The sequence below is a fragment of the Montipora capricornis genome, chromosome 13 (assembly GCF_036669925.1).
Source record: "Montipora capricornis isolate CH-2021 chromosome 13, ASM3666992v2, whole genome shotgun sequence".
Classification (NCBI taxonomy): domain Eukaryota; kingdom Metazoa; phylum Cnidaria; class Anthozoa; order Scleractinia; family Acroporidae; genus Montipora; species Montipora capricornis.
Window position 1 is genome coordinate 34,093,702 of NC_090895.1, and position 24,380 is coordinate 34,118,081.

Consider the following 24,380-nt stretch of genomic DNA (forward strand, 5'->3'; position numbering starts at 1 on the left):
AACCCGTCGTTCTTGCTGTTCGCCCGTTTAGTCGGGATCAATCGGGTATTTTGCCAATGCTTTTAATGTAGCTTTGTGAAAATCACACCATTCAATTCTAGCCGGCAGCGCTTTTTGAGTTATATTTGATCGGTCATTTGTATCAACATGTTGACTTTGTTAATTCCCCTCACTTATGTCACTTGCTCATGTGGCACTGAAATAACCAAATTTCGATCTATTTGACTTCTCTTTGAATTAAATCAGCTTTAGGCTTGTACAAATTATTATAATAATTTATCATCATTCCCCTTATCCCAGAGTTTATTATAGAATTAAATCGAAATTGGTATACTGGAAAGTCGTTGAGCCAAGGCTTTGGATGCTACTCAGACTGCCATAGTTATGACTGCGCATAAGGCCATAAATCTGAAATTACTTCACGGCTGTGTATGCGCTCTCAATAATCCTTGTTTTTGTTCGGGCATAATAATTGTGAGATGAAAAGAATTAACGAATGTCCATAAAACAGGGCAATTTATGAAAGCATTTTTCGCCTCAAGTTAGTCAAATTGCTCGTATTCTAAGTTTGACCAAAAAAAATACCTTCCAAACTTTTGATAAAAACCAATCGCGATATTTGAAACGTCGCTCCCCTTTTTTGTTTTCCAAGGGTTTTCCACGAAGGACGCTGTAATTGTCTTTAGAAGAGAAGTCGCGATACTCTTTTCCAGTTATTCGAGTAAGGGTTGTTCTTTAAATTCCTTCGCTAATGCTTGATGGGATCGGATTAAGTATTATTTCATAGAGACACACTAGTTTTTAATTGAAATCCAAAGGTCGCTTGACTTTCGGTTAATGTTAATAAATTACAAAAAGTCCTCTAAACGTCCATTTTTATTACGCAAACAAATTATTCATGTTTATCTTCAGTCGGCGGCATGAAACACAAAGGTAAAACTGGGTTAAAATTTAAAAACTTCGAGTTCACGTTTTCATGTTTTCTTGCTGTAAATCACTATAACATTGCGATGATTTGTTATAGCATATTGTCACAGATTCAGTTCAGTTCAGTTCAGTTCAGTGCGTGGTGTCAATTGAAACGAATGACTGTTAACAATACACTGAGTTTAAATTAAGTTGGCATTAAACTTTTTAAAACTTTGTTGATAACTTGGAGTTACAATAGCGGGGTGTTAAAATTTTTAGCATATTGTGATTTTCAATGCCCGGGTTGCTCGAAGCATGGTTAGCGCTAACCAGCGTTAAATATCATGGAACTCTATTGGTTTTGATACCTCTTAACCAAAGGTTTGCGCCAATCAGGCTTCGAGCAACCGGCCCTAGTTCTTTCAAAAGCACAGATTTCACGGTTGAAACTTTAAGGAAATACATTGCAATGCCAATGGTTTCGGGTTCATCAAAAAGTGCCGTGAGGAATCCCTTTTGACAATAATTGGAAATTATCCTAAGATTATTTACTTTATTGTCAGATTGCCAATCTGGAGATGCACATCAAGGAACTCACGGAACAGAATATGACACTGAAGGATAAATTAACAGAGTCCAGAGAAGATGGTAAAAAGATGGAATGGGAGCTTCTTAGAAGCCGGGAAAGGTGCCAGGAGCTCGAGAAATCGAAAAATGTTGACATAGAAATGAATGAAAACATCGTAAAGAAATTACAACAAGAAAAGGGCGAATTAGACAAGGAGGTGCAAGCTCTGACGAAAGACCTTGTCAGTTTTAATAGCGGTTATGATGTTAATACAATTGACTTGATCAGGGAACTTTCACAAACAAAGCAAGAAATTCAGGAGAGTAGGGAAAATTGTAAATCGCTTGAGGAACAGAACAACTCGTTGAAGAAAGATTTGCAAGAGGTTACGAAAAGGATAGAAACGATGCAAGGCGAATATGAAGCAGAAAAAGAGAGCGGGTGGAAAAACGGATCCCTGCTTCGTAAGTTGGATCTCATCCGAGAGCAGCTTAAAGGTTATCGCGAAAACGTCTCTGGACTGGAAAACGAAGTTCAGTTTTATAAGGACAAATTCGATTTTTGCAGCAACGAACTAGAGACCAAGAAAAGGCAGATGGAGGAGATGAAAGAAAGTTATGATGTCATGTCTAAAGACAAGTTGAGACTAGAAGGACAACTGTCACAAAGTCAAATTGAACTGGAAAAATCGGAAGCGAATTTGGATGATTTAGAAGCAGAAAACCAGCTATTCAAAAAGCGAATTGAAGAACTCGAAAAGGAGACATGCAATCTGGGAAATGACAGTGCCAAACAGACAGAAGTTCTCTCCAAAGCAAATAAACGAGATGTAGAATCGTTGGATGATGTTTTGTTTCTCCGACAATTAGTTGAAGATTTGGAGAAGGAGCTGTTGTTCGTCAGTCGAAAGCTCTCCGATGTTGAGGCTGATAACTATGGCAACCAAATACAGGTGCAACAACTGAACTTGCAGCTGAGGGAATCGCTGGACAAAATCACAGAGATGGAGTCACGCCCAGCGGGCGCAGAGATTGGAGAACCAGTAAATCATCATGCAGAGCTACAACAAGCCAAGAGACAAGCACAGGAAGCTCGCTTCCAACTGCGAAGAAAGGAAAAAGAGAATAAAGAGCTGGAGACAAAGTTAAAGGAAACACTGGAACAAATGCACAAGATGGAAGTTCAAACAAATCTCGGCGAAATGCAAAGATCCCAACTGACAGAGCGACTCGAAAATGAGAGAGAAAAGTTGTTAAAATTGCAAGACGATTTCAAAGCCTACAAGAAAACTATATCGGAACAAATGTCAAGCGAAGAGTTTTACAAACAAGAACTTTCTAACAAGGATGCCATTATTGCTGAGCAGAAGATCAAAGCTGCCGACACGGAGTTGAAATATCATGATCTAAGTGAACGATATAACGAAATGAAAGATTTACATGAACAGCATGAGAAAGAAATCCAAGAATTTGAAGATGGTTTGTTAGCAACTCAAAAAGACATGGCAGATATGCAAAGAGGGGTAACGCTGGCAGAGAGTGAAAAGCAGGAGTTGAAACAGCAAATGCTGACGGCGAACAAGAGCATTGCTGATTTAAATTCCCAGCTTCGGAGCGCCGAGCAGGGCGTTAAGGAAAAAGACAACGAGATTGCTTTGGTGACACAACGATTGACAAGAATGAAGGAGGATCTAAAAGAGGCAGTGAAAAGCAAGTCCGATTTGGAGCGTCAAATCCACGACAGTAGATCAAATGCGGAAAAAAGGGTTAATGATGATGATGTCATGCAGAACCAAATCGAAGAACTTCAACGAACGTGCGAGGAACTAAGGCAACAGCTCGCAGAGAAAGAGCTTGTCGTTGAACGACTCAAAGACGACAAGAGCTCGCTAGAAACCGACCTAAGTGCAGTTACAACGGAGCTCTCTTACAACGAGTCTTTGAATGAGACAAGTGCGGATGAACTAAAGAGAATCGTTGTAAAGCTTAAGAGCAGTGAAGACGAAATCACACGTCTAACAGAGTTGAGCGAAAAGGCACTTCAACACAAAGGAACTCTTGAAATCGAATTGTCAGTGGCCCACAAGAAGATAGAATCAATGGAAGAGAATATGAAGGAGAATGACGAGAAGGAGAATAATTTAGTGAAGACCCTTCAAGAAGAACGCAAGCATTTTGTGAACAAAGAAGCAGACATGGCCTCCTGTCGGTCCAAAATTGCGTCACTTGAGTTACAACAAGAGAATGTTGTAAAAGAAAATGATGATCTTCGGCGCAAAAACGAAGAACTTGAGGCAAAAGTAACAGCGTTAAGAAATCAACTGGACGAGATTTTCAATTCAAGGGACCAGACGATGAGGAGAAAGATGGAATTGGAGGAAATGGTGTTGGAAATTCGACAAGACCTTGAAGAATCTACCAAGGCCAAATCACAACAGGAGGAAGAAGTACAGAATCTATCTGGCAAAATGCCCACTTATGAGGCGCAGATTCAGGCTTTGAAGAGACAACATGAAGAACTAAAGGAGAAAATCGTCGAGGCAAACATTCAAGCTGCCAACCAGAAAGACGAACTTATGAAATTGGAAATTGCAGCAACAGAACACCAAAGGATACGAGAGTCGGCCCAGTCTTGCTTGGAGCAGAAGAGCAAGGACTCTGAGGATATGCAAAACACGATAAAAGGTTTACAAGCTGAGTTGAATGAAGTGAAAAATGATTTGTTAACAAGTAAAATGTCCCACGAGTTTGCTCTTGACGAAAACAACAGGTTAGCGAGAAAGGTACAAGAACAGGAAACTAAAATGGAACACTGTCATAAGCGAGTCTCCGAAGCTAACGAAGAAAAAATTAAGATAAACGCTGAATTAGAAGCTCAAGCAGCGAAATTGAACAGCTTAAATCTCAAGTTATCAGCTGCAGCAAGAGACAAGGATCGTTGCAAAAATGAGTTGCAGGTTGTAGAAAAGAAGCTGCAGAAAATTCAAGAGGAATTTCTCCAATCTCAAAATCAAGTTCGAGAGAAAGAAAGGATCGTCCAGAGTTACAAGGTAGAAATAGGAGAAAAGGATAACCAGATTGAACAACTTAAAAGCGCGAAGGCATCGGTTGATGAGAAAAATCTAACTTTAAAGAAGGAATTGCAAACTACTGCATTCTGTTACGAGGCCAGTGAGTCAAAGTTGAAAGCTACTCAAGGTGAAATTTCTTGTTTGAAAAGAAAGCTGGATCAGTACGAGACAACCGTGGATAACCTTCTTAAGGAAAGAGATACTTACAACAAAGGAAATGAGGATTTTTCCAATCAGCAATCCAATGTTTTTTTGGAAAAAAACAGAGAGCGACAAGCTGCCCTTGAGAAAGAGATAGCAAGTAATAACGCTACAATCTCAAAACTGGAGCACGACCTTAAAATTTCACGCCAAGACTGCCTTGACTCCCAAACTGAACTGTCACAATGTCGAAGACGTCTTGAAGACCTGAAAGCCAGCAACGAAGTGTGTGATAGGGAACGACGGGCTCTACGGGAGGAGTCCCTGGAAGTGAACAAGAAGAGATCAGACCGAGAGAGGAAAGATGAAAATGAAACAAAAGGTAATTTGGCATTGCAATGCCAGCTAGAGGACTCAACGAAAATGAGAGATTCGAATAGAAATGAGATAGTAAAGCTCAGCAAGCAATGCGTGGAGCAAAAGAGTGGTCTTGATGCAGCAAAGAAAGAGATAGAACAGAAAAATTGTCAGATACATGAGCTGAAGGCTGACAAGGCGCATCTTGAGGAAAAATCCGCGGAGTTACGAGGTCATCTCACTGCTGCCATCGGTGAGTGCGAGAAGCTTCGCGGATGTCAACAGCAACTTCAGGACGAAATCATTGCTCAGCAGAAAAGTGCGTCTGATGTTAATGATCGCCTGCATAAAGTGATCAAGTCCGAGCGTGACGCCCAAGACGAGCTCAAGTTGAAAAACTCGGAGATCGAGTCATTGAATGATGAAATAGCACAAGTCAATAATGACTCAAATGAGTTAAAGTACAAAGAAAGGCAACTGCAAAACATTCTTAATAAGCAACAAGAAGATCTCGTCGCTGCTAACAAGCAACTTACAGAACTTCACGACGAACTGTTGCACAACAAGAAAGAATTAAGAAGCAATGAGAATGAATTGAAAGACTTGAAGGATGACAATTGTGCGTTAAAAGAAGAACTTGATCAGAATAAAGATGCACTGAGGAGGTTGAAAATCGAGTTCCAGTCCGTTCAAGAAAATACGGCTGTTGTTAATTTATCTCTGCTTCAAAGTAACTTGTATGAGAAAGACGATCTTGCAGAGGAGTCAGAATTTCTGCAGATGAAACACAATCTCAAGAAAGCTGAAGAGAATCTTCAGAAGAGTATGGAAAGAGAAAATTCTTTACAGGATGAATTGGAAAATCTAAAGAACACTACTGGCCAGCTTCAGGATAATTTACAGTCATTAAAAGAACGAGAGGGTGGCTTAAAAGAGCGAAACGAGGATGCCGAAAGGGAAGTCCTGAACACTAAAAGTGATTTGAAAAAGTCGAAAGAAAGGTTAAATGCAGTAACTAGCCAATTAGAAATAGTCCAGAAAAAGAAGGAACAGCTGGAGACACAAAATAATCGACTAGAGGGAGCCAAGAGTCAGCTCATGGAAGAATTGAGAGACGAACGAGCCAAGACAAGAAAGGCTGAAGATGAACTTCTTGAAGCACAATGCAAGTTGCAAGAGCTGCAAACTGAATGGGACCACCTTGAAAAGGAAGCTGAGTGTAAAACGGCTGCTCTAGACACAGCCAAATCAGAAAAGAAATGTTTAGAGAAAGATGCCCAAACGCTTCGAGATGAGTTGTCCTCCACCCACTCTTTGATGAATTCGACTCTCAAGAAAAACCGAGAACTCGATGCAGAAAATTTTCAGTTAAAGAGGACGATAGCAGACCACCAAACAAAAAGAGGTGGACATGACGAACCGCAGGTTGAGCTAAGCAAAGTTGCAATCCAGCATCACAAACTTACCAAAGACCTTCAATTACAAATCCATCAGAAGCAAAAAGAAATTTCTTCATTGAAAGAGCAACTGGAGAACGTGAATCAAAAATTGACCAGTGCTAAAGACGACTATGAAGAACTTCTTGACGATCTCAAAGAAAGAGTTGAGAACTTCAAGAAATTGGTGTCGGAAAAAGAAGCACGTGTTGTACTCTTGGACAATGCAAAAACTAATCTTGAAGCTGATCTTAAGACGGAGGCTTTAAAAAGAAAAGAGCTTCAAGATGAGTTTGACAAAGATGAGCGAAGACTTAACGGAATCATCCAAGAGAAAGACAATCGGATTAACGAGCTGGAGTACGGACTAACAAAACTAAATGAGAGAATAAAAAAGTTACAAGCAGATCGAACAGAGATGAAAGCAAGTTCTATTGAGCTCGAAAGTTTACTTCAAGAGGCACAGAAAGAGATTAAAAGACTCAATAATGAAATAATGTCGCAAAGTCCACTGATTGCTGCACTCAGGGCGAAAAATGCAGGGTTAGATGAAGAGAAACAAAGGCTCAAAGACGACTTGAATAAATCGAAGAGGCAATGTTCCGAGCAAGTAATCCAGCTTGATGCATTAAAGCACGAAAATGAAAGATTACAGGAAGAATTAAACGAAGCTATTACTCCCAGAAGTAGCCCTGTAAAGAAGACACCGATTTGGAGACAGGACAGCGTTGAACCTGACTTGAATAACCACAAAAAACTGTTAGAGATCGAAAGTGCTTATCGCGATGTCATACTCGAAAAGGAGGACGCAGAGGACAAGAACAGGGGTCTGAGAGAAAAGTGTGAAGAACTTGATCAAGAACTTTCTGAGTCACTCACAACAAAAGATTACCTGGAAAAGGATAATGCGTGCAAAGACAGACGAATAAAGGAGCTGGAAGATTTGTTGCATAAAAGTGAACACTCAGCACAACTCGAACGGAATGAGTTGCAAGCCGCTGAAAAAGCCAAGAATGACATGGAGTTGGAGTTAAAATCAACCCAAGATGCTATCCGCGGTTTAGAAGAGTGCAACACCGCTTACGAAGAAACAATTAAACAACTGGAGGACAGAGTAGCAGAGATTCAGCAAAATAATGTAAGGTTAGAAAACGCTTTGGAAGATAGCCAACGCAAACTGAGCTCTCAAATGAAACAATTGTCGGAGATGCAGAAGAAGGTGTCTGATTCTGAGACCACGCGGCAGTCAAATGCCAGTACCAAAGATGAACTGATGCGAGATTTGCAATCCAGTAAGAACAAGATTGCAACGCTTGAGGATCAACTGTGCACTTCTGCAAGGGATCAAGCCAAAGCGAGCCTTGCAGTCAAAGAAATGGCTGAGAAAAATGCACAGCTCAAAAAGGAATTGCAACAATTGCAGAGCCGCTTGAAGGAGGAGAGCTACGATCGTGAGATGGAAAGAAAAGACATGCGTGAAAAAGACGAGGCACTGAAAAACATTCAGAGACAGAACCGCGAGCTTGAGAGCGAAATATCCGAGTCAACCAAAGAGATGAACGAAAAGACAACTGAATTATTAACCTTGTTAAATAAGCAAGAAGAAACACAAGAAGAATTGGAGGCATTGCAAAGGCAAAATTCAGAACTCGAGTCAAGTTGGATGCAAGAGAAAGGGGAAAATGAGAAGCTAAGATTGGAGATCTCCGCATCAAGAAAACTTCACAGTGATTTGAAGATTGCTTACGATAATATCCTTGATGAGATCAACAGTTCTCAGGAGGAGATTGATGAGAAAGATTTGAAAAAGTTGGCTGAGGTGCAGAAGTTAACAGTAGAAAAGGAGCAGTTAAACAAGGAAATAGAACGACTTAATAAAAAGGTGACGGCGCTAAAGGAAAACAACGAAAAGATGCAAAAGGAAAAGAAAGACGTTGAACAAAAGTTGAAGATGGTGAAGCAAAGAATGTCAGTTTTGGAAGCAGGCGCAAATACCATTGACACCATCAAAACTCTTCAGGTTGAACTCGAAGAGAGCAAGGAAAAGATCAACGATCTTAACGCAATGTATGAAGCTGTTAAGATCGAACGCGTCAACTTGCGCTCTGAAAAAACGAAACCGATTTCGCCGAGGCCAACCAGTGCATATCTCGATTCACTAGTGCAAAAGAGTAGGATCGAAGAACATTCTTTGGCGCAACAGGACATGATAGATGCGCAAGCAAGAGCATCGCTGCTGGGACAAAAATTGAGGGTCGCAAGAAAACGACTGGAGGGATTGAAAACCTCACCATTAAATAGCACAAGTGAAGCTGACAATGGATCCACCGAAGATGGAGAAGTATCCGAGGTATTCTGTGAAGAAGTTGAAGAAATGGGACAACTTTGAAGCTTTCTGTGACCGTGATTTTCAGTGTTTTTTACAGGTTTTTACTATGTGCATTTTGAAACTTAAAGTTTGAACACCGAATGATCAAATCATTTCTCCTCTCTTGGTCGGACAGAACCGAAAGCTGGAGTTCTTTTGGGTTAGGTAGTCTTGTCTTCCCTACTTTTCAACTCAATTGAAAACATGAATTTTAACATGAACAAAACGCATTTGAATATTCACCTCTGTTGTTCCTTTTGAAGAAACTGTGTCACGGTGGACAGTAAGGTCCTGTTTACAAGCAGGCAGGGTAACCCTAGCACTCACACATTTCTTCTTTTTTTCATCGACGTGTTTACAAGGCAGCTAGGGTTACCCTGGCGCTAGGGTAACCCTAGCTGCCTTGTAAACGCTCTGCTAGGGACAACTCGCCTACCCGGGACAACTTTTTAGTGGTTTCCATTGTCACGGTTTGCGATGCTGGCGGTTACCAAGCACGCAAAGTTGTCCCGGGTGGTAGGGTAACCCTACCTGCAAAATTTTGCTTGTAAACCCGGGCTATCTTTGACCCTCCTGCTAGGGTAACCCTAGCAGTAGGGTTACCCTACCTGCTTGTAAACAGGGCCTTACTCATCATGAACTCCGAATCTTTTTTTTTGCATTTTTTAGTACCTTACCTCAGAGATCTGTAGTTTGCACATTATCGAACGGGGACTGACTCACTCACGTGTTTTATTTTGTGAAGTCGTACCCCTGCAGCTGTAGCATTCGATCATTTCGCTGCAATCGGCATTTAATTTCATGTGAGAGCAGAATAATAAAATTTATTCGTTGATTTAGTGGTTGCCGCCATGAGCTGTAGCTCAAGATTTACGTGTGCAGAGGCTGTTTCAGTTTTGAAAGTGATAGTATGCACCATTAGCAATAAACTGTGAAATTTCTCCACAGGGGCGTACGACTCACTTGTTACAGTAGGTGTTAACCCGCGAACAGTGAGGCTCTCTCTTCGCAGTGGAGAGCGAGTGAACAGGGTGGACAGAGGTCACCCTTGAAGATTGAGCCTGCTCGCAGGATGGCTAGGTCTTTGAAACCATGATATTTTCACGAAGTTATATGTATAACGTAACTCAAGGTTCATACTACAACCAGATGGACAATCAGACACAGTTTGGTGTTACACTGGTTAGGAGAATTATGAACGTGTAGCTTCAAAAGTTTCAATTCCAAAAAGACCCAACCTTTCGACACTTGTCTTGGGGTCTGATGAAGGCACTAAACACTAGACACCTAAATGGTCAAAGTTTGGAATCGAATTACTTTGACAAACGCACAAACTGAGGGCCTCCAGCAGGGCATATAACGAACCTCCATATAAGGAAATCCTCGTTTTGAGGGCCCAAATGTAAAATCTACCTCGATAGAACGAATCAATATCAAAACACAATGATGATTACAAAACAGACCAACAACGATGAAAATCGTAACATTGTAAGAAATCTACATATCCCGCGTTTTATCTAGCAACTAAAGTAGTTTTCGATTGTTTAAATTCTGTCATATAAGCAGACTGGAACTCGTATCCTGAGGAAGCCATGACTATCATATGTTACTGCTCAGTTCACATGACTCAGCTATGTGCACTGAGAATAGGCCATTTTCGAAATATTGATATTCAGCTTGATAGCGTGGCAGAGAGGACAAAAACAATACAAACAAGTTGCAATGAATTTAAAAAATAGTAACATATCAGGCCACTTTCTTTTGTCTTTGTCCTCTAAACTTCTCTTTCAAGCTTAAAGGGGCTAGGTCACGCAATTTTAGGCAATTTTAGCACTGATCGAATGGTCATAGAATTAACTAAAATATCAAAATAATTGTTCAAAACTATGAACTCTAAAAAACACCGGGAAGCCAAGAAGGGACATGGATGGACAAAACTGGAGAGGATTGAAATGGATTGATTTCGGTAAATTTGAAAAACGTCGGGCCACCTGATTTCAAATTTATATCAGTTTATATCAAAATGTCATTTACACAGCTGGAAAATCATTCTCATTTGTTATGTGGCCGTGATTTTGCAAATGAAAGACTCTTGCTCTGCCAATTTGACGTTTAGAGCTCATAATTAACAAAATTGAACAAAATTACCTAAAATAGCGTGACATAGCCCCTTTAATTTTAATATATCGAAAATGGCCTATTGTAGCCACAGATTTTAACAACTCGCAATTCAGTCCTGTGAACAACGTAACGTTAACAACGTTTCAAAAAATATATAACTCTTCCTCGATATAACGAACATTTCTGTTGTTCTAAAAATTCGTTATAACGAGGTTTTCGATTTAACGAAATCTCGATATAACAAACTAAGTTCTATAGTCCCTTTACTTCGTTTAATCGAGGTTCCACTGTAGTGCCAATGAATGTAGGTATTTTGGTGAATCTTTTAAAATTGCGAGGCGTGGCTTAAAATTTACAATAAAACGCCAAGTGAGCTGTATCAGCGTGTCTCAAATTACGAGAAAAGATAAACTCTTTTTCTTACGTCGTGGCACTTGTTCAAGTTTTTTTCTCGCAAAGAAATTACTTTTTTAGCCACTTGCTTACAGTTCGAACAAACGTTTTTTTTTACTGTCTTTTCCCGGGTATTGCTTTTCCATATTTGTTTCGTGAATTGTGTACCTTACCGTTAACTATTTCTTGAATTGAAATTTGGCTCCTGAAGATAGCTGTGTTATGTGTCACTCAGTGATTGGCTTAAAGTTCTTGCGCCACTTTTTCAACCAATCAGAAGTGACCCCAAAACCAATCGTGGCTCGCGCGTAAATATTTTCCCGCGCTTTGTGTCGGCTGCGTGTAATTACTTCGAGTTTTGATTGGTTCACTGGATTGTCTCCGTCCTTTTTGACTGGCCAAAGTAATTACTTTGGTTTTGGTTTTAAGACACTCTATTGAAATTCGCTCTGACACTTACTAATGTCGGTGGTCAATGTCGGTATGTTTTGGTCTTTTTTCATTTCTCAATCAAACTAATCCCAGGGAGTGGCCCCCATCTAACTGCGCCGCACAACATTGCTCACTTATGAAACATATATGTAGGTAATGGGAACGAAGAAATTGACCATTTAAGACGAAATGTTCTAATTAGTTGTAAACGGATTTTCCTTCATACCCAAATGTATAGATAACAGTTGATTTAATATGCTTTTTAACATTCACACGGAAGCAGTAAAATTCTGCATATCTTTTAAATTTTCTCACCTTTTAAGGAGCGAGGAGCTGATCGGTAGAAATTAATATCCTTATGAAAACAAATCTGATGAACAAATATTTTTATTTCAGTACTAATTCAGCGAGAAAAATTGAAAACTGAACGTCTTCTCTGGTAGTGTCCTAATCGGTTGGTTGTCTTACTGTTGCACGAGTACAGACGAACGACGTAAAACTTGCTGAAAATCCATGGAGGGTATAAACTGAAGGTTGCAGGTTGCAGGTTATAGATAGTTGCTGTTCACTGTTTCACCATAGCTGAAACAACCCAAAACTTCACTTATGCTAACATTATTGTTCGGTGACGCTGACGTCAAGTTAGTTTCTTGTGATTGGTCATCGGGCTCCTGCAGGAGTCTCATTAGCGGGAAATTCAATCCAAAAATATATCGCGGTCTGTGAAAACGCTGTGACAGGAATATAGGGCTGTTGTTCTCTCGCGCGCGTAGCGTAGTGAGTATCGCTCGCGGACTGCATTTCAGGTTTCGAATCCCAGCTCGTGTGTTCAAAAGTTCACTCAGCTTTCCATCCATTCGTGGTGGGTAAAATGAATACCAGTATTACTGGGGACAAGTTGTGCATGCAACGGGTTAGGAGTGTCGGCCATCCCACCAGTGAGTTACGGTAGATGCCGGGTCCATGAAGGGGTCCATGGATCAGGTCCACAGGGGTGGTCCATGGACCTGGGGTCCATGTTTGTATATGTCCTTTTTGGGACGGTAACCCTTTGAATTTGGCCCCAGTGCCAACAATATAAGGCCCAGCAACCTCCATTTTTGCTTGTAAAATGGAAGTGCTCGTAAGAAGTACGAGTGCCGGACCATGTGTTTTCACCGTAAGAACAGGACATCTTTCTATGAATCGTGATTTTGATTTTTTTGGAAGAACTCTTCCATAGTTTACATGCATCGAAGTACTTTTCGTGTCCTCTGTAAAGAAAAGAACGCCTGATTGCAGGCTACATGCGTCGAAGAGAGATTTTTTTTCAGGGTTAGATTCCTTTTTCAGCATGACCGGAAATATGACCGGAGGCATGGAGTTCCCGCGAGATAGCAGAGACCATGAACCAGGCCATTGCGAACTTTGCGTCGATAAGTTTCGCAGCCACAATAGCAGGAGGCAAAGAACCCTAATTCTAACGAGGAAATATTATCAGGAGAGTCAACATAGTTGGATTAGACTGAGGAACAAACAATCATGGCGGAACTCATTCAGCAGGTAGAACTAGACAAACCATGGCGGCAATCACTGGCCTTCATGCTTAAGTTTCGTCAGTGCTGGCGCTATTCAGTGCGTATGTCACTGTGCGAACCAGCCTAAGAACTTAACGTTTCCTAATTTAGACCACAAATAACTAACGTTACTAAATACTAACCTTTACAATGCATTGGAACCTTACTGCGGCTAAAGCAGACCTTACTGCACTTAAAGTGTCTTTTCAGCAGTTTTAATATGATTATCGCCGTACGACTCTTAACAACGAAATTACTCGGAGAATTATGAAAAGAAGAGAACACACCAACTAAAACTATGATACTAATCTATGGCCCGTTTTCCGAAAGTCCCGAAAATGTTCGGGACCGAACTGAAGACATTTGTAACGAAATCGCAATTTGCTTGTTTTGATAGGCTGGTCTTTAACCTGTTTTCAAGATGACTTAAAAGCAAAATAATTGTGAAGTTTGACAACTTAAAACCTCTCTGTTCTCAAGATACAGACCCGAAAAGTTTCGGGACTTTCGAGAAACGAACCCCTAGCAACTCACAATTAACGCCCGGAAAATGACGACCTTCGGCCACTTCTAAAATAGTCGCAGTCGTGGCGGGAATTCTGTTTTGAAATACTTGGAAACTACTATTGGAAACTACTGGGACAACTACATTGTGGTTTTATAAATAAACGAAAGCATAGTTTTAATATGAACAAAGACCCCAAATTTTCCCGGATTAGAGCACCAGTCCTCGTAAGACACTACTCCAGCGAGAAGAAACTGTCCATTATTTCCTGGGCAAACCAATGGCGCGCCTTTTTCAACAGAGCAAACGGGGGAGGCCAAAGACGAGTTAACACAACCCTCATACATGGTTATAGCCCCTCCATACGATGCGTTACAAACTTCCACGGAGGCTAATTCGACTTGTGATTGGATTAACACATCAGAGAGATTTCCCTGCTGTTCACTAAATGTCCAGCTGGTTACATAACATTCGGATTCATTTACTGGAAAAGTGGTCTCTTGAGACGGTAAACATACAGTGGTAACACGCTGATGCAGTACACCAACTCTCTCCATCTTCAATAACGCAACATGACCTTCAGGATCAACAACAACATCGTTAACCTTAATGGTTTCTTCATATCCTTCAAACAGCGTTCTTCTGTGTTCTCCAAGGCGAACTGACCAGTAAGCAGGTATTTCACTCTTGTTAACACACGCAGCTGATGTTATAACCCAGTTACTATCGATCAAGGCACCGCTACATGCATGCTTGTTTCGGAATAACACTTCAACTTGCCAAGGCCAAGAATAAGGATGGGCCTCACCTGGGCTGCGCGTTAGAGATGTGGATGGAGACGAAAATCTAATTCCACACTTCGGATGACCTACAAGATCAACAAGAACATATGAGCTATTCCTTAAATATTTTCTTAACAAGGTGTAGCACATGAAAATTCATTAATGTCGTCAGGTCATGCGCATGGTTCTGTATATCTTGATACATTTGAACTGTCAACCTAGTAAGTATTCCGAATCCACGAATTACCATTTTTCTAATTTGGATGCAAAATTCTCTTTACCTAATTGCTATATCATACATGCATTTCACAAGTAAGGTCCGGTCGTTTTGGGATCTACCAGAGCTCTATTATAGTCGCATCTTTGTAGACGTTTACACCACAAAATAGTCTTATCCCTACTTTCCCATAACGACCAATTATTAGTCAATATGGGGAGAATTAGTGAATTTGTGAATATGGGGAGCTGTTATCAGTTTTACATTTCTTATAAAGCAGACTAATTTACGATGGGGCGGCTCAGTTCTTAGCGCTCCAACGGTGGCAGTTGTACTAACAATTGATTTACAAATAAAGCTTACCGTAAATAGTGTTCTCAATGAATGGCAGCATAAACCGTACATCCAGGTATACTCCATATTTGTTAGCTCGCGCGCATCCCTCTCCCCAACTCACCACGCCTGTCAAAACGTAGCTACCGTTTTCTAACTGACAAGCCAGTGGCCCACCACTGTCACCAAAACAAGCGTCTCTACCACCCTCCTGAAAACCTGCGCACAGGTATCGTTCATTTATGAAGCCCTGGTATGAAATATTACTGTTGCAGACTTGTCTTGATACCAGATTCACCTCGACTTCGCGCAGAACCTGAGAATACTCGGCAGCACTCTCATTTTGCTTGCCCCATCCAGTGGTAAAACAGGATTTTCCGGCTGGAAAACTGGTTTTCATATCCGGGAGACATATGGAGTGTACTCGTCTGTGGAACACCGCTGGCCTTTTGAGCTTAATGATCGCAATGTCATAATCACCAGGGTCATAGTAACTGCCCACTGTAAATCCAGGATGAGCCGTAACATTCTCAATATCAATCATTTCTTCAAAGCCTTCGTATATCGATTCATTGTGTTCGCCAACCCTCACCTGCCATTGGCTTGGATTATTGTAACGATAAAAGCAATGTGCTGATGTCACAATCCATGAAGGAGCAATAAGAGATCCTCCACATAAGTGAGCAGTGCCGTTAAGGAGAAGATCGACTTGCCAAGGCCAGGAGTTGGGAATACCTTCGCGTCCACCAACAATGCGTGATGTAGGAGAAGGGACTGGGCGCAATCCACAAGAAGGATAACCTACAAAAAATCATTCATATGTAAAATAGAAGTAATTACCATCACAAAAAACCTCGCACTTTGAAGAGGAGGCAGACATGAACTCGGAAATGGCTTATTGGATTAAGAGAAAGCCTACTTTGCAAGCGTAGTGCAAGGGGAGGGAAGGGAGGGTCATTTTCATTTTGCTCTTTCGCCCCTTTCCACCTTTGAGATGCCTGGGTACGAGGGAGCAAAGGGCGCTACTTGGAACGGAGCTCAAGAGAAAAATCACCTTTCGCAGCCACGTCTTGTCTACCCTTTGAACAGGCTATCAGGTTATGTCTTCTCTTGTGATTTCTTCACTTGCTCAGGTTTAAAATATCGCAGCTCCAATTTCGTTGCACAGATTTTGGTTGTTGGGAAAGGCGTTTAAAAAAATGATTATTGCTTGTGGGAGTAAACTAACAGAAATCACTTGAGAATCGAATTTTGGCCGTTCTGACGAACAATAATTAATTCAAGACAAGATATCATTGACACTATTCCAAGTAGAAGAAAATAAGGTCAAAATACTCAAATAAGGACGCTTTAAAATTCGAAGGTCTTTCTTCTTTACTGTGTCTGCAGTGTCATGGAAGACAGTGGAAAGGTTATGCATGACGTTTAAGTCCAACGCCAAACGGGAAACGGCAGGCTCCTGCTTGTCATAAAAGCGTGAAAATCCTCTCATTTTAACTTGCCTCGTTCCTTTGAGAAGTTGCTGGATATCTGGAGTTAACAGGACAGAAACGTCCTAATATCAAGCAGGGTTCTTATATTTTTGGCAAAACCCTTATTTCACTCCGACGTTTGCCGTTTGGCATAAAAGTCATGCTTAACATCTCTAGTTTCTTCCATCACCTAATGGGAGGGGCTTCCAAAGGTAGTGCAATGACGCCGCATGGCCAGTCACTAGTATTGGAGTAGTCTGAGGAGTAAAGTAAAATGAGGAGTCCATTACTGGGAGAGTACAACTTCATTGTATTTGGAAACGGCGTTTTTAAAGACCGAGTTATTTTTAGATTGATTTTTCGACGAAACCAGACCTTTCCAGCCAATCTAAAGTCTTGCATGAGAAATTATTACTGACCCACGGGATTGAGAAAGGTTGCTCCTGCAAGCCAAATCTTTTTCAACAACTCGTCTAAAAATAGCTTGATCTGTGAAAATGCCGTTACATAGACCAAGTATCGGAGTTGCAGTCTCCTGGTAATATGTATGTTGACGTTTTTAAGACAAAAAATGGCTTAAAGGCTTTAGTAAAAATGTTACTGACATAAATCTTACCGTACAGGGTGCTCTCAATGAATGGCAGCATAAACCGTACATCCAGGTATACTCCATAGTTGTTTTCTCTAGCACACCCTACACCCCAGCTCACCACGCCTGTCAAGACGTAGCTACCGTTTTCAATCTGACACGCAAGTGGCCCACCACTGTCACCAAAACACGCGTCCCTACCGCCTTCTTGGAAACCTGCGCACAGATATCGTTCATTTATGATGCCCTGGTATGAAATATTGCTGTTACAGACTTCTTTTGACACCAGATTCACCTCGACTTCGCGGAGAACATCAGAATACTCGGCAGCACTCTCGTTTTGCCTTCCCCATCCAGTGGTAAAACAGGATTTTCCGGCTGGAAAACTGGTTTCCATATCCGGGAGACATATGGAGTGCACTCGCTTGTGGAACACCGCTGGTCTTTTGAGTTTAATGATCGCAATGTCATAATCACCAGGATTACTGTAACTGCCCAATCTAAACCCAGGATGAACAGTTATATTTTCAATATCAATCCTTTCTTCAAAGCCTTCGTATATAGATTCATTGTGTTCGCCAACCCTCACCTGCCATTGGCTTGGATTATTGTAAAGATAAAAGCAATGTGCTGATGTCACAATCCAGGAAGGAGCAATCAGAGATCCTCCACATAAGTGAGCAGTGCCGTTAAGGAGAATATCGACTTGCCAAGGCCAGGAGTTGGGTTGAGCCTCCCGTCCACCAACGATGCGTGCAATCTGAGAAGACTCCGGCCGTACGCCGCATTCTGGGTAACCTGTTTGAATAAAAATGGCAAAAAAACCAGCAGCGAATTAATTTAAAACCAATTGGCACGTTAAAGACTGCTGTGGAATTTGGGTAACAATTATCTAAGATTTCTCAGCACCGAAATAAAAACAAAAAGAATCTTTTCTTACCAAACATGGTGCTTTCTATGAATGGAAGCAATCTTCGTACATCTGCATACACTCCATACTTGTGGGGCCTTGCACATCCAATACCCCACGTCACAACTCCGGCGAGCACCCACTTCCCACCATCATCTTGACAAACCAATGGACCACCACTATCACCTTGACAAGCGTCCTTTCCTCCTCCTTCAAATCCTGCGCACATGAAGTTCTCAGTTATGTACCCGTCATAGGAATCGTTCTTATTGCACTCCTCGCGTGATACTATCGGTACTTGATTTTCTTGTAGAACTTCAGAAAAATTCCCATATTCTACAGTATGGCCCCAACCGGTTACGACGCAGACCCGACCAACATCTTCGGGTAAGGTCGAGTCCTCGTCAGGCATACAAACCGGGCTCACCCGACTGTGAAAAGTCGCCGGTCGCTTCAGATGGTAAAGTGCAATGTCATAGTCTCCTGGGCTAACATAACTCGGTCGATCATGTTTAAATCCTGGGTGTATATAGAACCTGTCCCCATCAAGAACCTCCTCGTACCCTTCTAGAACAACTCGGTCATGTTCTCCAAGTCGTATTTCTTTAGGAGCGGAGTTATAATATGGATCTGCACAATGTCCTGCTGTTAGAATCCACCGTGGGTGGATAATTGAGCCGCCACAAGAGTGTACGTTGTTGCCTTTTTCAGCAAATTCCACTTGCCACGGCCATGAGTTTGGCTGCGCAATCTTGCCGCCGACGATACGCCTTTGGCGGGAGTGCGTTTCGGGACGATATCCACATCTTGAATATTCTAAGAGAAAATAAAGCAATTCTTTTAAAAAACGTTAGGAGCTGAAAGTCGAATATGATTTCCTGAATAATCAGAACACAGGCTACGACTGAAAAATCTTAAAGAAGTGGCTTCAACATTGCTTCAATTAACAAATTGATGTCAGTTTTTCATGCGTCTGTCCTGTTATTGACAATGAATTTCGTCATAACATTGTCAAAGAAGCTGTGGATCCACGAGGCGATACGATAGCAGATAAATAACAGGACAGACGCATGAAAAACTGACATCAATTTGTTTTTTACAATAACAAAATAAGGCAGAGTGATCAAAATTAAGTCAAAACACGAGAAGAACGCGGGACAAAAATGCGAGAAACTTCAATCTGACGTGAGCAATATCGCGTCATTATCGCATAAATTATAAATTTTTGTGTCTGTCCGCTTATTGACAGTAAAATTAGCCAATGAGCGCGCGAGGATTTTGCAGACATTGTAAAACACCCGTTCGATTTTTTTGAACAGCGATGTTGAGACCATTTGCAACCCGTACCCCTTTCAACATTGTTGGAAATGAGCGTGCGCGCTAATCGGTGGGTCAATGACGTATCCATGTCCGTATCCATAGTAACAACCACGGCCGCTGTCTGGGACTGAATACAACTTTGTTGAATCAAATGTTGATGATGTTTTCTGAACCTTTTGCCCACCCAAGCAGTCAACATCGTTCAACAAAAAAAAAAACTGAAGCTAAAACTACCTTTTAACTTCACATGAGCTTTTGGACATTTCAGGACCACTAGAGAAGGACCAGATCTTTTGCACTCACCCATTCTTGCCTCTTTAGTCAACCTTTTTTGGGTTCGAAAAAGGGGAGTCGTTCCCGGTGCACCACTCGCAAACGATAACGAGTTCCCAATGCATGTGAACTTGACTGTTGTGCCATTACTTTTTAGTAAAAAGGATCTTAAAAGACAGCAAAAAGCCAAACGCAAAGTTATGGGAAACGTATTACTGCCCCTTACTACCTGCACCGGTTTGTTCCGGAGCACAGACCAGAAACCACCCTCTCTGCAGTAAGCATAGACCTCAGAGAAGGGAACTACCGAATGACCACAATATGTTCCTCCATTTTCAGTACTAAATCGGAAGGTACTCAGATCTTCCTGAAAATATTCGTAGAGATCAGCGGTATCAATTGCTGTCTCACTGCGACAATCACTTTTCCCATACAAATATTAAGCGTCCTTTGTAGACACTAATCAGCCATTTTAATATTTAAGCCGCGTGACAAAGAATTGGCCTCAATAGACCAAAATGAACCCAAATATTTCGTGAAGAAGAAAACTAACCTTTCATACAACCATAAATTTCCATTCTTAGCGCAATACCACCGTGCCACTCGGTTGGTTTTATACGTAAAAACCTCAACTTCTTTAACTCGGGTAGATAAACAGTTTTGACCTCGTCTTTGTTGTAGCTTCCGTTAAAAACCTTAAAGAAGAGATTTTTTGACGAAATCAGTGCGGTCAAAAGAAAGGAAAACATAGTTTTAAGGAAGAGGTGTCTTCCTACTTCTTCTAAGCACACGGAATAAGCGCCAGCCGAAAATGCACACACATCATGTTATAATAAAAAGAATGACTGAAGCGGGAAGACTCATTCCGCCTTACACCAACTAAACCGGTTGACTCAGTAAATCTAACCAGATGAACTTAACCGGGTTTTTGTCATTCAGTTTTACTTTTTGAACAAATATTCATGGGAGGTTCAAACCGACCAAAGCGTGAACACGATTTCAGATGCAGGCAAATCGGGAGAAGGACTGCAAGGTTCAGGAGCTAAAAATTCTTTTATTTAACGAACAGAAAATTCAACTTTCAAATGCGATGCATAACCTAAGTTTTAAAAGATTGATTTTTAGAATTGTCTCAGCAGGATGTAGCATCCCACGCAGAGGTTCTTAGGGCTTCGTGGGGGAAGTACGCGTGACGAAGCTCTAGGAACCGCCGGTCTGCGTGTGAGGCTAAATAGGATGCAAAACCAGCGCCTCTACCACACTGTTCTACAAATGTTTCGAATTTTAACCATGTTTACGGAGCGTGTTTAACTTTTTGGTGAGAAGGGGAAGGGAAATGAGTAACGGCGAGAGAACGAGGAGGTCGCGCGAGTTCCCCTCCCGTCTTCCTCGCGCGACCTCCTCGTTCTCCCGCCGTTTCTCCCTTCCCTTCCGAATCTAGATACATCGCAAAGCTGAAATACAAATTCATCCAGTATCATTCTGATAAAGAAATCAGTTTTGATCAAAGGCCTAAAAGCGTTCCCTTCAAGACTTTAAATCATTATAATCTCTGTCTGAGCCAGTGGCTTTCCGTAATAGTTAAACGTTTTAAGGAAGCTGCTATCTTCTCTTGTTCTTACCTCATGAAAATCGTCCCATGCCTTGCCATCGAAGCTGAATGAAAGCGCAAATTTCGTGATCCAATCGTCATAGTTAGGATGACCTTGAAGAGCGACAGCAGACACGTTAGCCTCGTCCTTGAAATCAATCTGCAAAAATTGCTTGTTATCTTGAACAAGTGGCATCCAAGCCCCTTTCCCATGGAGACGGGCGTTTCCGGGGTCATGAAATGAATCAAGAATGGACGACGCTGTGATATCAGCATTGCGTATCCAATAGCTTTGCATCCCCAGCTCAGTGTTACATCTTGACCATGCTACCAAAATTAGAAAACACTCAAGTCACGTCTCATTGTTAAGGGTGGTAGAGAAGTGATTCACTTCAGTTACATTACACGTTACATACGTAATCGACATCCAACCAATATTTTTACGGAAATATAAATCGGAAATCCTCAAGAGAGACAATTGAAATCAAGAGAGGTACTTAGGAAGCATTTTTCTGTGGAATCGTTCAGTATAATTATTTTTTAATCTTTGCAAGAAATTATATCGTTTTATTCCCAATGAATTGAGCGTACTCTCTATATGTGCGTTTTTATCAAGTCGCGAGCGTTTATCGGTAAGTCCCGCGAACTATCAGGGCTCGAATAGCCATTTGTGAAAATACAACTTTGTTCGCAAAAGATGATGTTTGTTCATTTCACCCATACTAGAAAAAGGCAAAGTTTAATGCTTCTCAAGCTACGTCTCAAGCTAAAAAAGGACTTATGCCACCCGAAATGCGCTCGAAAGGCTTCAGGGTTATCGAGAAACGTACATAAGTTTGGTACGGCCTGTTTTACAATAACAAGAGCTAACAAGAGACAGGACTGGAGCCCATAACCAAGAGCCTACAACTCCAATACTAGGTCTATGAAACAAAAAAATAAAAATAGATTCTATTCACTAAATCTGGAGGCTAAATTCTGAAAGATCTTGCTCTTAAGTCTATGCAAGCAAGATAAATTTAACTATCATGCGAAACATAAAGGGTATATAGATCTACCCAGAGAAATTAAGTTCAGACTTTCTACGACTGTAATGAACTATTTCTGTTGGTAGAGAAATATCCAATACTAAACAAATTTGTCCAGCAGAGTAAAAGCAACGACAACCTTACGTCTGGACAGGTGAAACTATTATGCAACTACTACAGCTTTTCCGTGAAATTTAATGTTTTGAAAAATTAAATATAAAAATAATCACACGGATTGTCCCAAGCACAAGTTACCTACAAAACGAAAAACTTCATGTGATTGGTAAAATAAAAGATGTCCATCAATCACCGTTTCTTTTCCAGTTATCTCTCGAGATAACTCCGAAGAACTACAATCAATGGGCTTAAACCAGAAATTGAAGCAAGGATTGTAATGAGAATTAGTGCCACTGATTGACAATATTGATACAGTCTTGTTCTCTAAACATGTAACAAAAGAAAGTATTGGGTTTCGGCCATAGGAAACGGTTCTGTCTGCGAAAAAACAGCCTACAGCTTACTCAACTAAGGTTTCGTTTCTTTATCGTTTTTTATTTCTCTTTTGTCTTACCTGAGAATAGTGCGGAAGATTGTGCTGCAAAGCCTGAAACAAGCAAAGAAATATGAGGTCAAGCAAAGAAATATGAGGTCAAGCCTTTGGCCCGCCGAAAATCATCATAAACTTGGGCTTTTATTTGTGATCATGATGTACGTATGTTGACCTATGTTGACAAGAATACGACCGCCGTGAAAGTCTTCTGAAGTTCGGTTCAACAGCACAGAGCTCAAAAGAAGTAGCTGTAGATTCCTAAGTTATTTTTTCCAAAGGCTGTAGCCCTGGGAATAGCCCTAACCATACATTATTCACCCTTGTGAGAACTATTTACTCTCGATCTTAAAGTTAACAACTCCGTAAGATACATTTCACTGAAACACATCCACCTACCGAGATTGAGTAAGTGCTATTGCAGTTTTAACTCGAAACTTGTGAACAGAGCTGGATACTGAGACTTACCAGTAACAGCAAAAAACAGGAACACCACTAAACTCTTCGCCATTATTGTTTAGCAACGAACTCGTTGTTAGCTTGTTAGAGAATGTCAACAAAGGTGTGCGACGGAATGCCAACGTTACATGTACCGCGGTACATGTACAGCTACCAACAAGTGCATACACAATATTTTGTTGCGTTTTCTACGAAGAGATAACAGAGATCTGGCTGCTGTGTTTATGTTTGCAAGCAAGAAATTGTTAAAATGATACACGATACCGACGCTAAAAATCCATATAATACATATTAACATTCAGAACTCAATTTACATAAGATAAGGACCATCAAGAATCATCCTTTAATTAGGCATATGTCATGCTTCTATGACAGACAGAAGCCCTTAGAGAAACTAGACTCCTGGTCAAATGTTCTTTTAAGTTAGTTTATAACTCTTCATTGTCTAATTCTTCAGATATATTCCTTACTGAATAGGCATTCAGAAGCGATTTTCACTGATTCACTCCGTGCTTCATTGAACAGCAGTGTGAACACGCATTTGATTTCACGCGCGCGTTTGTTTCACGCCACGCTTTGCGCGTAGCGTATATACGGGTGTTCTCTCTCGTTTCCTGCACTCTATGATAACATTTGAAGTTAAGGGCACAAGGACGGATTTTTCGCGCGTTGCTAAGGAAGTGAAATGTTACTCCCGTGACTGACGTCATTATATCGTGAGCTGACCAGAAAACCCACTCACCCGACGTTGGAAAATTTGATAACAATTTCCTAATTGTTGTTTGCATCGAAGGTTTTTCCTCGCGCTCGTCCTCAGATCAACTGCTCATGCGCAAACAAACTGACTTCCGGTTTGAGAAAAAGCTAAATTTCCGGCGGTCTTTAAATTGAATTATTTTTTTTTTTGATGTGGCTCGTTTCACCTCCAAATACAGAATATAGCTAAGCATTGGTTTTTTCAAATCATCTTTTTTGAAAATGTTAGTATGGGTATTTCAGTATC

The 24,380-nt window shown here is 41.0% G+C and overlaps 2 protein-coding genes across 3 annotated transcripts in view; one reads left to right on the top strand and one right to left on the bottom strand.

Moving 5' to 3' along the window:
• LOC138029220 (early endosome antigen 1-like) overlaps positions 1-9,784 on the top strand; it is an 11,274-nt gene extending 1,490 nt beyond the window's left edge. For both annotated transcript variants that reach the window (XM_068876930.1, XM_068876931.1), the window contains exon 2: positions 1,473-9,784. In XM_068876930.1, the coding sequence (XP_068733031.1) occupies positions 1,488-8,870 (7,383 nt within the window). In that variant the 5' untranslated portion in view covers positions 1,473-1,487 and the 3' untranslated portion in view covers positions 8,871-9,784. The remainder of the gene's footprint in view (positions 1-1,472) is intronic.
• A 3,766-nt stretch (positions 9,785-13,550) lies between these two features.
• Positions 13,551-23,640, bottom strand: LOC138029338 (transmembrane protease serine 9-like). The gene is made up of 8 exons (XM_068877073.1): positions 23,387-23,640; positions 22,943-22,975; positions 21,375-21,670; positions 20,306-20,447; positions 18,190-18,975; positions 17,277-18,047; positions 15,219-15,989; positions 13,551-14,724 (listed from the first exon to the last, which is right to left on the bottom strand). Exons 1-8 carry the CDS (start codon positions 23,427-23,429, stop codon positions 13,997-13,999), a joined length of 3,570 nt encoding a protein of 1,189 aa, XP_068733174.1. The 5' UTR covers positions 23,430-23,640; the 3' UTR covers positions 13,551-13,996.
• Between the last annotated feature and the right edge of the window lie 740 nt (positions 23,641-24,380).